The sequence below is a fragment of the Hyperolius riggenbachi genome, chromosome 4 (assembly GCF_040937935.1).
Source record: "Hyperolius riggenbachi isolate aHypRig1 chromosome 4, aHypRig1.pri, whole genome shotgun sequence".
Taxonomy (NCBI): Eukaryota; Metazoa; Chordata; class Amphibia; order Anura; family Hyperoliidae; genus Hyperolius; species Hyperolius riggenbachi.
Genome location: NC_090649.1, coordinates 237,981,189 through 237,994,256, shown reverse-complemented (window position 1 = coordinate 237,994,256; position 13,068 = coordinate 237,981,189). Strand labels below are relative to the sequence as shown.

At 46.6% G+C, this 13,068-nt stretch overlaps 1 protein-coding gene across 2 annotated transcripts in view; it reads right to left on the bottom strand.

Annotated features, from left to right (window-relative positions):
• Positions 1-3,389: 3,389 nt before the first annotated feature.
• Positions 3,390-13,068, bottom strand: part of KCNQ5 (potassium voltage-gated channel subfamily Q member 5) — a 745,242-nt gene continuing 735,563 nt past the window's right edge. For both annotated transcript variants that reach the window (XM_068281488.1, XM_068281487.1), the window contains exon 14: positions 3,390-5,697. In XM_068281488.1, coding sequence (XP_068137589.1) covers positions 4,750-5,697 — 948 coding nt within the window. In that variant the 3' untranslated portion in view covers positions 3,390-4,749. The remainder of the gene's footprint in view (positions 5,698-13,068) is intronic.

Below are 13,068 nucleotides of genomic sequence, written 5' to 3'. Positions count from 1 at the left end.
TGGTAATCCGAGGGATCCAATAACGCCAGCGGGGTCAGGAACACGGGAGAATGGTGGCAGCTGCCCTGCGCCTAGTCCGCCATAGCGCGTTTCGGCCTTGTCAGATCTGATGAAGGCGTGGAAAGCTGAAACGCGTTATGACGGACTAGGCGCAGGCAGCTGCCACCATTCTCCCGTGTTCCTGACCCCGCTGGCGTTATTGGATCCCTCGGATTACCACTACTACTGGCCATAGTGTGGGGGGTGACCAGATCGGTGATACCATCCATAGGACACGGTGATATGCATTACTTGCGATGAGCTTTGTTTCACATGTAATCTTGTAAGTTATACGTTTTAACCTTGCGCAAAAAAGCAACATTAAAAAAGTTAATGCACCAGAGAGCGCTCCTCTCCTTTTCTTTTATCCTGGTATGTTCCGCTGGCATGTAATTCCACATTCAGAGCAGGCAATGGAATGCAGGTGGTAGCCAGGTGAGTAGAAAACAATCCCCCCCCCCCAATATCCTGCTTTTGCCTTACACACTGCAATCCCTACCTGAGAAATCAAGTCCTAATAGCTCTGGCAACAGTCATTGTGCATGTGTACACACCTTAAGGGCTTGTTCAAAGGCGTTTTCGCCTTTTCTTAAGTGCCAGAGATCTGCAAAATTGCGCAATGATTCCCTATGAGAGTGTTCACATTTGAGCGGTTCAATTCTGATCCGCTCATCAAAGCGCTGCCTGTACCATTTTTGGGGAGGTTTGCCTCAATGGAAGGTATAGGGAAATCGCAAAGTGCTTGAAAAAACGCTTTGTATGGCGATTTCCCCAGCGCTTTCATGAATAAATACATTGGGCTTGATTCACTAAGACAAATAGCATGCCTTATTTGAGTTAATATGTCTTATCAAAGTTAACACGCCTTATCAGAGTAGCATAGCGAGCGCTACGAACTTATGCCTACCAATTGGCAATGATGAGAGCTCCACTCATCCTGCCCTGAGCCCCTGCGGGTTCGTAGCGATCGCTATGTTACTCTGATAAAGCGTGTTAACTTTGATAAGGCGTGTTATCTCTGATAAGGCGTGTTAACTCGGATAAGGCGTGTTATCTCTGATAAGGCGTGTTAACGCTGATAAGGCATGCTATTTGTCTTAGTGAATTAAGCCCTTTGAATTAAGTTCAGGAAGTGAAAAAACAGAATCGCTCTGCAAAAGTGCTTAGAAAAGTGCTTCATAAAAAAAATTGCAGCGCACAGGTAAAAAATTGTGCAAAAAATCAAAAAATGCTGGCGTCAGCGATTTCGATTTTAGATGTGAACAAAGCCTAAAGGTAACCTGAAGCAAGAGGTATATGGAGACTGCCATATTTGTTTCCTTTTAAAAAATACCAGTTGCCTGGCATCCTGCTGACCTTTCTGGTCAGTAGTGTCTCAATTACACACCTGAAGCATGAAGCTAATCCACTCACACTTCAGTCAGAAACACCTGATCAGCATGCTTGTTTGGGATCTCTGGATAAAAGTATTAAGGTAGCCATACATCTAGCGATGATAGGCAGATTCGACTGAGAGACAAATCTCTCTCTAATCAAATCTGATTAGAGGGAGATCTGTTGGCTGCCCATATACTGCAGGCGATTCCCGATCAATTTCATGCTGAAATTGATCAGGAATCGGCCTTCTGAAGCCACAATCGGCCGCCTCGCTAACCCTTTACCCCTAATGCACAAGTGTCGAACTCCGGGCCTGGAGGGCCAGATCCATGCCAGTGTTTAGGATGGACTGAGAAAGAGGAATGTGTTCTACCTGATGGACCACACCTTTCTGGATTCAGACCCATAAATTAATTTGAGCTGTACCAAAAATGTGTGAGGATCTTGGCCCTCAAAGGACCAGTTTGACATCCCTTCCCTAATGGTATTAACCCCCACCCTTTCCCCGATGCCCAGTGCAAGCAATACATTACCTGTCCGCGGCTGCAGCTTGTCCTCTGCTTGCTCTGGGCTTCCTCCGTTCTCCTTTTTTTCTATAATTTATGGTTTATCGTTTATGTTGTGGGATAGAATTTTCCGCTGCTGCTTGTCCAGCAGAGGACAAGCGGCAGCCATGGACAGGTAATGTATTGCTTGCACTGGGCATCGGGTAGAGGGATCAGGAACATTAAACATTAGGGGGATAGGGTCAGCGAGGGGCTGGGTGTGGCGCCACAAGGCCAATTTCTGATCAATTTCAGCATGAAATTGATCGGGAATTGGCCTGTGCACCCGATCGAGCAAGTCGGCCCTACATCTTGCAGCATGTGCGATTTGCCAGTGCGACCAATTTCGGCCCAAAATTGGTCGCATTGCTGGTCAGGCATGCACTAGTCGGCACCAATTTTCATCTGATTAAATTATAATAATCGAATCGGATGGTCTTTCGGCTGCTAATTCATGCGGATGGGGCTGGAGGAAGCCCCAGGTATGTATAAAATGGTAAGTATTCTTCATCTCTGGTATACTTTAAGCCACCAACAAAAGTTATTTTAAATAGAAGATGAAAAATCGGAAGTTCGCAAATGTGCGCAAAAACACGCGCAAAACCGCTAGCGCAGCCGTGATATGAGTTATCACGGTTTAGTGAATCAAGCCCCTTATCAAAGATATCACACCTTATCAAAGTTAACACGCCTTATCAGAGTAGCATAGCAAGCGCTACGAACGTATGCCTGCTAATTGGCAATGGCACTCGTCCTGTCCTGAGCCCCTTGCGGGTTCGTAGCACTCGCTATGCTACTCTGATAAGGTGTGTTAACTTTGATAAAGTGTGATATCTTTGATAAGGTGTGATGTCTTTGATAAGGTGTGATATTTGAGTTATCACAGTTTAGTGAATCAAGCCCATGAAGTGAGCCATTCCTGGCAGTGTAGACCTGACCAGCAATCAAAGCTCAACAGAGCCGGTTCTATCCCATAACATGTGGCTGAAATTGGGACATCATGATTTCTATTTAGTTGGATCCACAGTATATAGGAAAAAAGACAAACATGAGCAATGACCAAATGAAAACATATTCCCTCTTTATTTCCACTTTGAGGAAAAATATCCAATATATTCTTTTTATATATATGCATCATAGAATTGCCCAGATATGTGCACAAAATTTTATTAAATAAATTAATTTAAAACTAGTAAATTTCAAGCTCTCAAGCATTTCATTTAAGGCAAATACAGTTTACCAAGTTATGTGTGAATAAATTACCAATAAAACTGACTAAGGGTACCTGTTGAGTCTAATGAAGAAAAAAAAAGTAACAGATCTGTTTTTGTCCTTTTAAAAAAAAAAAAAAACATTTTATATTTTATAATCTTCTACTAAAATGCATACCTATTAGATATGGCAATGTACAATGAAATAAAGGCACGTGAAACATTTCTTTTAAATAATATGAAAAAAAATTCTGTATCGATGTACACATTATACAATGCTTCTTAATTTACAGGGTTTGTTATTTGGCTAAAAAGATGAAGACATTCAAAATAAGTTATTTCTAGTATGAGCTGAGATGTTGAGATACCCTAGAAAATGTCACAAAGTTATTAGTAAACAAGCTTTTGGTAAGATCAAACTGATATTGTACGGATTAAATAAAACTTCAAAACGGTGTATGAAATGGCAAACAGTAATAAGCTTTTTGTGCTTCAGACAGTTTTTTGGAATTGATCGTCCAATTTGTTTGTTCATGCGAGATAAACAATAGAACATAAGAATAAATTTGCAAGTCAGGGACATCATTTCAGGATGACTGGAGTTATTAATTCTGAATGGGAGAGTTTAGTCTTTGCAAAGATGGCTTTGATAGATACAAGGCTATGGAAGGAAAACAAAAGTCATATTGACCACAGTGCTCTACCTTCTGAAATGACATCCCTTGAAGTATGTTTTCTAGACATGGAGTCCATATATATAATATACAGTATGTAAGTACGTTCACATAACAAGCCTATCATTTAACACCCAAGAAGAGTTTAAAAAGAAATATGGAGGCAGATGTTATTTCTTCGTAAACAGGTTAAGTCCTTCATGAAAAATTTGTACAGCATTTAATATGGTTAAGACTTCAGTGACTTTTTTTTCATGTGTTATAAATTTTATATAGGAAAAGAATGTTCCTAAGAACGACCTGAAAGTGATGTGCAAATGTTTGTATTTTTGTTACAACACTAATTCACCTAAAATATACAGAAATCAACATTCATGTTATGTGTGCATTAGAAAGACGTGATGTAATGTGTATTCCTAGTCACAACTAGCAGCAATTCAAGTTCTTTACGTTCCTTGGTACAAATGCTAGCAGCTGTAACATCTTTTTATTTTTTAACTGTAAACACAACTATATACTTTTCATTTGGACAGAATATTTTAGATATATATATTTGAAATCAAGGTGCTTTGGGCAGTACCATCAAATACAAGTATTTCCCATAGATCTTTTTTAAACTGTGTTAAACTATTTTTGGCTTTGCTTGGTAGATGTTTTTACCAGCGTCATATATACGTTTGTAGGGTTAAAGTTAATATAGATATATATACCATTATTTAATTTGTACTCTTCCTTTTAAACATGCATTTTCATGCAGCCAGAAGAGATGGCCTTAAAGCGGCCTGCCTTTCAATTACCTTCTGAATCTATTACTCTTAATTTAAGGGCTTTCAAAATAGTTCATGCAATGACATGGATAAGCTGGAACCATAAACACTAAGAAAAAAAAAAGGTTAAAAAATGTTATTTATGTTTAACACGAGGAGGGCTTAGGTTGTCTGTACCATCCCTAGATTTGCTAATGCTTTGAGATGAAACTGTTATTCCAGTCCTCAAAGAGTCAGATAATAAAGTGGTTTCAACTGTAGGCTCAGAGGCAGTATCATAAGCTTCAGTTTCAGTCTCCAGCTCCTCATCTGCAATAAAAAGTTTTGATTCCCGCCATTGTGGGTAAAGTTCCTGGCTGCCTCTTGAGACACTTGAGTCACTGCATGAAAATTGTGCATTTAATTCTTCTGTTGACTGAATAAGATTTTGCACAGAAATTGATTTACCAAAATCTTTATGTTTAATGGGAACTGAAGTCTGTACTCCATTATTTGCATCAAGGCTTTTCCTTCTTACAAAATTTTTTCCTAAACTGGCTTGTGTAGATGGTACACTTTCCTTTGAGGCAACAAGGCAGGAGGTAACATCACAAATATCTTCTTTTGTGGTCATAGGAATTATGTGGATTGGTTCGGGCCTATTGAAATGCTTCAGGGAGGGTGCAGCTGGTATCTGTAATGTTGTTGGCGCTGTCGGCTTTGAGGCCTGGCTTATTTGGTTTGTTATACTGTTTGTTACCATAGTTACAGGGCCATCACTTGCATTTACTGACACCTGTGTAGCTTGGCTTTGCATTGTTGGACTAAATCCATAGTAAGCAGGTGCACTAAATTCATTTGGTGTTAGTACAAACTGTAACCCCCGAGGGATGTTGGCACTGGATGATCTTGTTATGAATCCACTGTTCTGTGCAGAACTGGACAAATCTTTGCTGTCTATTGGACTTTGATAATCTGAGGTTTGTTCACATTCAAATAATGGCATCTGAAATGAAGCCAAAGTCAGTGCTGAGGCAGATCCCTTCTTTAAGACCTGTTGGTAGATGTCAAGTAGGCTGTCTAGTTTTGACTCAATGGATTGTACCTGCAGATGAAATAATAAACAAATTTAATACATACTTACTGTACTTAATTCATATAAAACCATTTTATGTGCATTCAGGGCCGGATTTACCATAAGGCACTGTGCCTACAGGCGCCTGATGATGGAAAGGTGACTCACTCCCCTCCCCAAGTGCCTCTCTCTCTTCTTCCCTATGCAGAGTTCTGATGAGAGTGTAGATGAGCGGTTACTCACCTCTCAGCATTCCACTAACCAGAACTCCCTTCGGTCAGGGGCACCTAATACTGAGGTTCCTCTAGCGACCTAATACTTGGGGGCACCTCTAGCTACTAATAGTGTGGGTGTGTCTGGCTACCTAATACTAAGGGACACCTGTAGCTACCTATGACAGGCAAGGGAAATAAGTGAGAAGTAACAGCTGGGACAGCCAGTACACTTGTGGTGCAGTATGTAGGGGTTTGTAGGTTTGTGGAGGGCGAGGTCTAAGGTGCCAGGACATCAGTGCCTATAGGCTCCTGTGAGGTAAATCTGGGCCTGTGTGCATTATTAGAGTACAACCATAATGGCCAGTACATATTTCCATCATTATGTGGCCAAACAGCTAGACAACACTCTAAACACTAAGAGGATAGCATAATAGCTCATTCATCGAGGATATTACTCTTCTACTCACTCCATTGAGCGACACGCCGTCTGCCCTTATCTCTTTTTCATTCAGGCAGACTGCATCACTAGCTGTACAGACTCAGCCCTGAGCTGTCGTCCACAGAATCGAGTCTTGCTCCCTGCTGGGAAACAGCCCTTATATATGTGTATGAGGCTTTACTATCCAAAAATAACATGATGCAAACTTAGAAGAATAGCAAAACACCAGCATGCATAAGAATGCATAAGGAACCTTTTGATTTAGGCATTTGTGATCATGCTTTTATTTTATTTTTTGTTAACAATAAAAACACAAATCTATTAAATTTGGTGCCTATCAGCAAACAACAAGAAGCAGGAAATGTGCCATTTGTCGTATGCACCTGTAGACAAGCAATTAGAAATCAGAAACATTTTGTTAGGGCTGGTCCTAGCTACAATGACCCCCCACCTGACATCCCCCTCCAATTGGCATTAGGAACCCTTTGTTTCTGCCAAATTTCCACACCAACCCCAGGACCCCACAAGCTCCTGCTGTGCCACCCCAGCCCCCCCCCCCCCCAACCTTATTGTGGTCCCCTGCAAAGTTTTCTGTATAGTAGCAACTCACCTGTCCTTGCACCCTCCTCCATTAGACAATGGCTCAGTACGTTCCCATCTTCATCCTCACAGAGGTACCTCTGCTTTGTAACCCGGCACATATCATTACATAATGCAGCAGTAGAGGTGATATTGAAGATATGGATGATATTAAAGATATAGAGATATTGAAGGTCTACATGTGAGCACAGCCTGAAGGGAATGGTGAACAGTTCTTTTGGTCAGCCAAGCATTTAGTGCCAACCACCTTGTCTCTACTAACAGATATTATTACATAATATGCCGCTGGGTCACTGAAAAGAAGTAGCCAAGAGGATGAAAATGGGAATTTATGGAGCCAAGCACTAATGGAGGAGCGCAGCCGCCAGGACAGGTGAGTCGCTAGCTGCTGAAAACTTTGCATGGGTCCTGGGCTCCACAATAAAATTTAAAGGAGATCTTATGGTGCCTAGTTTTCCCCTATAGAAGTGCTGGCCCTGCGTTTTGGCAACTGATGCCAGAAGGGAAATGAAAGGGGTCAAAGTAGTAGCAGGCAGCAAGTGCTTCAGTATTACCGAATTCAACACAACATGGCTGCAAACTGTGGTCTTCTATACATGGGAACATTTGAAACATTTGAAAAGATGTCTATAGGCAGAAAGCTCTATGACCACCTCCACACCAGTGTTGACAGATTCCATAAAGTCTATGCACATAGGCTAGATGAGTTATAGGAGTAAAAGACCAAGGCCCTGTCACAGGAGCCCTCAGTGGCTGACCGCACTTAGCCTTCTAAACGATGCCAGCGCACAGATCGTGCGAACTCTGGTCGCAGTCAATGCGCAGGAACCGTTAAGAATTAGCCGCAGACAGCTCAGAAGGGAGCCTGTGAGACACGGGTGATTACAACGTCACCCACTGGTTCAGAGTAAACTGCCACCACCGCGGTTACTATGGGACCGTGGGGCCCACTAACTGACTGACTAATCCTGCGAATAAAACGGTTAAACACACGATATTCTGTCTAGCCAACAACAAACAAACAGTAGCGTATCTTCAGAGACCCGGGATCATTTCTGTGTGTGTGCTGATAAGCAGGGTAGCGGAAAGTGAATGACTTGGAGAAAGTCGTTTATTCACGCAATATAAATAATTAATATATACAGACAATTATGAAAACCAACAATTATGAAAACAGTAATAGCCAGAATGAAAAATAAAAGAAGGGAGAAAAATACTTAGTTCCTGGAAAGATGTCCTTTTTGTGGGAAAAATCAGAGTTCTGGTTTCCAATCAAGTTCAAGCAAAACGGTTTCAAGTTCTTAGAGTTCTTTGTTCAGATGGGTCAGCAAAATGGCCACCAGCCCTATGTCCTCTGGCTGGCAGCAGCTTGTCATGAAGATGGTAAAGGGAGGAATTCCCCGCCCGCCTGCTGGCCAGGTGCTTTTGATGAAGCTGGTTTGGGGGTGTGGCAATGCCGCCCCTCTGAGTCACCCACCAATGACAGTTCATTCCCTCTGAGAGATTTTAGGGCTAAACTTATGAAATGCTGTAACTCCTGAACCATACACGTTATATTTAGGGGGGTAACAGCTTCAGACTTGTTGGAAAATACAGATTAATATGACATCAGACACGGCTAAGCCAGCGGGTCAGGCTCCTGAGAAGATTAATATCTCGATAACCGGACGGTCTATCCCAAGGAATTTCATATCAGCACGATGGCCAGATTTTACCGGACAAGACGATATGAATTTTATAGCTGTGCGACATACGGTTTTCGTATGCCGACAGGAAATCATATCACCCATGCTTTCCTTATGGCCCATGCTCGGTGCCGGATCGGCTGGCTTTCTATGGCCCCCCTGTGGAGCCAGTTTCCTGGTCCTTTTCATGGGGACATCTGCTGTAGGGGGAATGAGCTAGGCCCTGCAGGGAACCCTGCCACGTGCGAGATTCCTGAGTGGTGAGGCATTCATGAGGGGTGAGGGGACTGCTTTGGCTCACAGGGGAACAGATCTCTGGATTTAAAACAACACAAAAATGTCGTTTTCGGATCGCTTGCATGACTGCACAGATCCGACAGGGAGCGATCAGGAAAGCGACTGTGAATTCTCTAGATTCACCTGCGTTTCTCACGGCTATTCCGTGACACCTCCCTTTCCTGATGCTGTGTAGGGGGTTGTCAGCAAGACATCCGCCGTAGCAGCCATTTGCGCTGTCGGGACCAGTTCCCCCTGACACCGGGACAGCCCATCTGCGTTTTGGTGTCGGCTGCCTGCTTTGTGTTGGATCGTAAAGTCGTACTGTTGCAATGACAGGCTCCACCGTAGGAGCTTGCCATTGGTCCCAGCAGTACGGTTTAGCCAACTGAGGGGGTTATGGTCGGTAATGATCGTGAAGGAGCGGCCGTACAGATACGATTGTAGTTTCTGTAGGGCCCACACAATCGCTAGGCACTCCTTTTCAGTTGTGGAGTAGGCTACCTCTCGGGGCAGGAGCTTCCGGCTCAGGTAGAGGATAGGGTGTTCATCTCCCTTTCCATCCACCTGGCTGAGGACTGCGCCGAGACCGTAGTCAGAGGCATCGGTTTGCACAACAAACCGACGACTGAAATCCGGGGCTTGAAGCACAGGGGCACTCGCGAGTGCCTGCTTCAACGCTTGGAAGGCGTTCTCGCAAGCGGGGGTCCAGCTAACAACCTTGGGGTGTTTCTTGCTAGTGGCATCGGTCAGGGGCTTCGCCAGGGTACTATAGGCTGGAACAAATTTCCTATAGTAGCCGGCGGTCCCCAGGAACGCCTGGACCTGCTTTTTCGTGATAGGCCGAGGCCATGCCAGGATGGCGTCAACCTTTCCCGTGTCAGGTTTCAGGGTGTTACCCCCCACCCGGTGACCTAAGTACTGCACCTCGGTCATACCAATCTGACACTTACTCGGCTTAACTGTCAGATTGGCTGCGGCCAGCCTCTCTAGTACCTGGGACAGGTGTTTGAGGTGTTCCTCCCAGGTGGGGCTGAACACCGCAATGTCATCCAAGTACGCTACAGCGAACCCTTGCAGTCCCTCCAGCAGGTCGTTTACGGCCCGCTGAAACGTGGCAGGAGCGTTCTTCATCCCAAAGGGCATCATCGTGAACTCGAAGAGGCCAAAAGGGGTGATGAAGGCCGACTTCTGCCTGGCGTCAGGTGCAAGGGGTATCTGCCAGTACCCCCGGCTCAGATCCATGATTGATAGGTACCTGGCGGACGCCAGCGTATCCAACAACTCATCAATGCGAGGCATGGGGTAGGCGTCTGTAGTGGTGATGGCGTTCAACTTCCTGTAGTCCACGCAGAACCGAGTTGTCTGGTCCTTCTTGGGGACCAGGACAACAGGGGCTGCCCAGGCACTACAGGACTTTTGAACAACCCCTAGCTCTAGCATCTCCCTCACCTCTTTCTGCATGTCCGCTTGCACCTCTGGGGAGACGCGGTAAGCGGATTGCCTGATGGGGGGATGGGTGCCCGTATCTACCCTATGCACTGCCCGACTGGTCCGCCCCGGGACACCAGAGAAGGTGTGCTGGTACGGACCCAGAACCTCCTGCAATTGCTCTTGCTGGGACGAGGAGAGTTGTGGGTTGACGCTTAGGTCGCTGTCCACATCTCGTATGTCAGCCAGCAGGTCTAACAGGGGGTCTGCCTCTTCCTGCTCTAACCGGCTGCACACTGGCAGCACATACTTGGTCCTGTCATGGTGGGCCTTCAGCATGTTGACATGAAAGCTTTTCTGTTTCCTGCCTCCCATGTTCACCAGATATGTCAGAGGGTTTACCCGTTGCACTATAGTGTAGGGTCCCTCCCAGGCCGCTTGCAGCTTGTTCTGCCTCACTGGAAGAAGGGCATACACTTTGTCACCTACTTCAAATGACCTCTCTCCAGCAGTGCGGTCATACCAGAGTTTTTGTTTGGCCTGAGCCTGGGCCATATTTTCCGTTACCATGTCTGTGAGGGACTCCATCTTGTCCCTGAACTTGAGGACATAATCCACTACCGAGACATCTGTGGGGTCCCCCTTGCCCTCCCACGTCTCCCGCATCAATTGTAGGGGTCCTCGGACATTCCTACCATACAGGAGCTCGAACGGGGAGAACCCGGTAGATTCCTGCGGCACCTCCCTGTATGCAAACAACAGATGAGGCAGGTATCGTTCCCAGTCCCCACCTTGCGACTCAACAAACGTGGTCAGCATTTGCTTCAGCGACCCGTTGAACCTTTCACACAGTCCATTGGTCTGCGGGTGGTAGGGACTGGAGACAAGGTGCGTCATCTGTATCTTTTTGCACAGGGCCTCCATAAGTCCGGACATAAACTGGGTTCCCTGATCAGAGAGCATCTCCGCAGGGAACCCGACTCGGGAGAAAATTTTAAGTAGCGCATCGGCTACCTTGTCCGCCCTCAGGGAGGAAAGCGCCATGGCCTCAGGATAGCGGGTGGCGTAATCCACCACCGTCAGGATGTACCTTTTGCCACTGCTGCTGGGAGTGGGCAATGGTCCAATTATGTCGACCGCCACTCTGTGAAAGGGCTCACCTATGATTGGCAGTGGACACAAGGGAGCTTTGCGGGGATTCCCAGCCCTTTTTACCTTTTGGCAAATGGTACATGAGCGGCAGTAGTTCGTCACATCTATCCGCATTTGAGGCCAGTAGAAATGTCCCCGGATACGATCAAGTGTCCTGTGGATCCCCAAGTGCCCGGCCAGGGGAATGTCATGTGCGGACTTCAGCACATGCCCCCGGAAGGCACTAGGTACCACAAGCAACTTGGTACCCATCCCCATTTCACCTTCGGTGGGGTGTACAGGCTCACTGTACAACTTCCCACCTTCCCAGTATACCTTGAATGTAGCCTCGTCTGTGAGGGGCTCAGAAGCCTGTTTTCTGAGGGCCTCGAGGCTAGGGTCAGTCTGGAGTGCTTGCACAAATGCAGCACTCTCACTCTCAGCCAGCTGGCCCGTGGCATATGAGGCTAGTGGCTGAAGGGTACCATCCCTGTGGTCAGAGGAGGGGGAGGAGGCCGGAACCTCCTCCACCTGTTCTGAGCTCAGGTTCTGAGAAGTATGGCTGCGTGTTACCGCTAGCACAGGTATACCTTCAGAATGGCACATATTGGCATCATCTACATCATTGTTACAAGCATTAATAACAGTAACAGGAACATTTTCATCACAGACAGTTTGTACATCAAACACAAGTTCCCTTGAACTGGGCACGTTCAACCCACCTCCCCCCTGTTCTTGCCCCTGGGTGCAAAGTACCTGGGTGTGGGCAGAGAGTCCGTCTCCGTCCTGGCATTCCACAGGGCTTGGTGCAGGTTCATAGTACGACACCAGCGTGCCCAAGTCGGTCCCCAGCAAAACGGGGACCGGCAGTTGGTCCAGGATCCCAACAACCTTCTCGTGGACCCCCACCCCCCAGTCGATGGACACCCGGGCTTGGGGAATGTGCGAAAGAGTGCCCCCCACTCCAGTGAGGGTGAGGTACTGGTCAGGAATGATGGCCTCTGCGGGGACAAGGTGTGCACGCACCAGAGTGACATCTGCTCCGGTGTCACGGAAACCAGTGACAAGCTGGTCATTCACAGTAACCAGCTGGTGATTGCTGGTGGTGGGGGAGTTCCCTGTCCCCGTGGCAAACATCATGTTGGATGCGGCTCCTGGTTGGGGTACACTGGCGGGTGGCGTCTGCCGCGGGCGAGGTGCAGGTGGGCCAGGTGTTGGGGTGGTCTGCCTCCGCTCCGGACAGGTGAACTTCATGTGTCCCGTTTTGTGGCAGTAGTGACAGGTGACCTCTCCAGGGGCTGCAGACCTGGGTGCAACAGCTGCGCTGGGTGGCCTCTGTGGCGGACGGCTCACAGGGGCAGGAGAGTCTGCCAGAGTATTGGGCGGACCTCCTCTCCAGCTGGATGGGACAGTTCTGCGGGTATCAGCCACCCGGGTAGTTGCAAAAGTCTCAGCAAGGTCTGCAGCGACAGTGGCTGAAGTCGGCCTGCGTTCTAACACAAACTGTCGTACATCAGCAGGGCAAATGTTCAGAAATTGTTCGAGGACTATCAAGTCCTCCAGGACGCCATAAGACCCTTTGGTGAGGCCTAGAGTCCACTGCCGGAGTGTGGTGAGCAAGCTG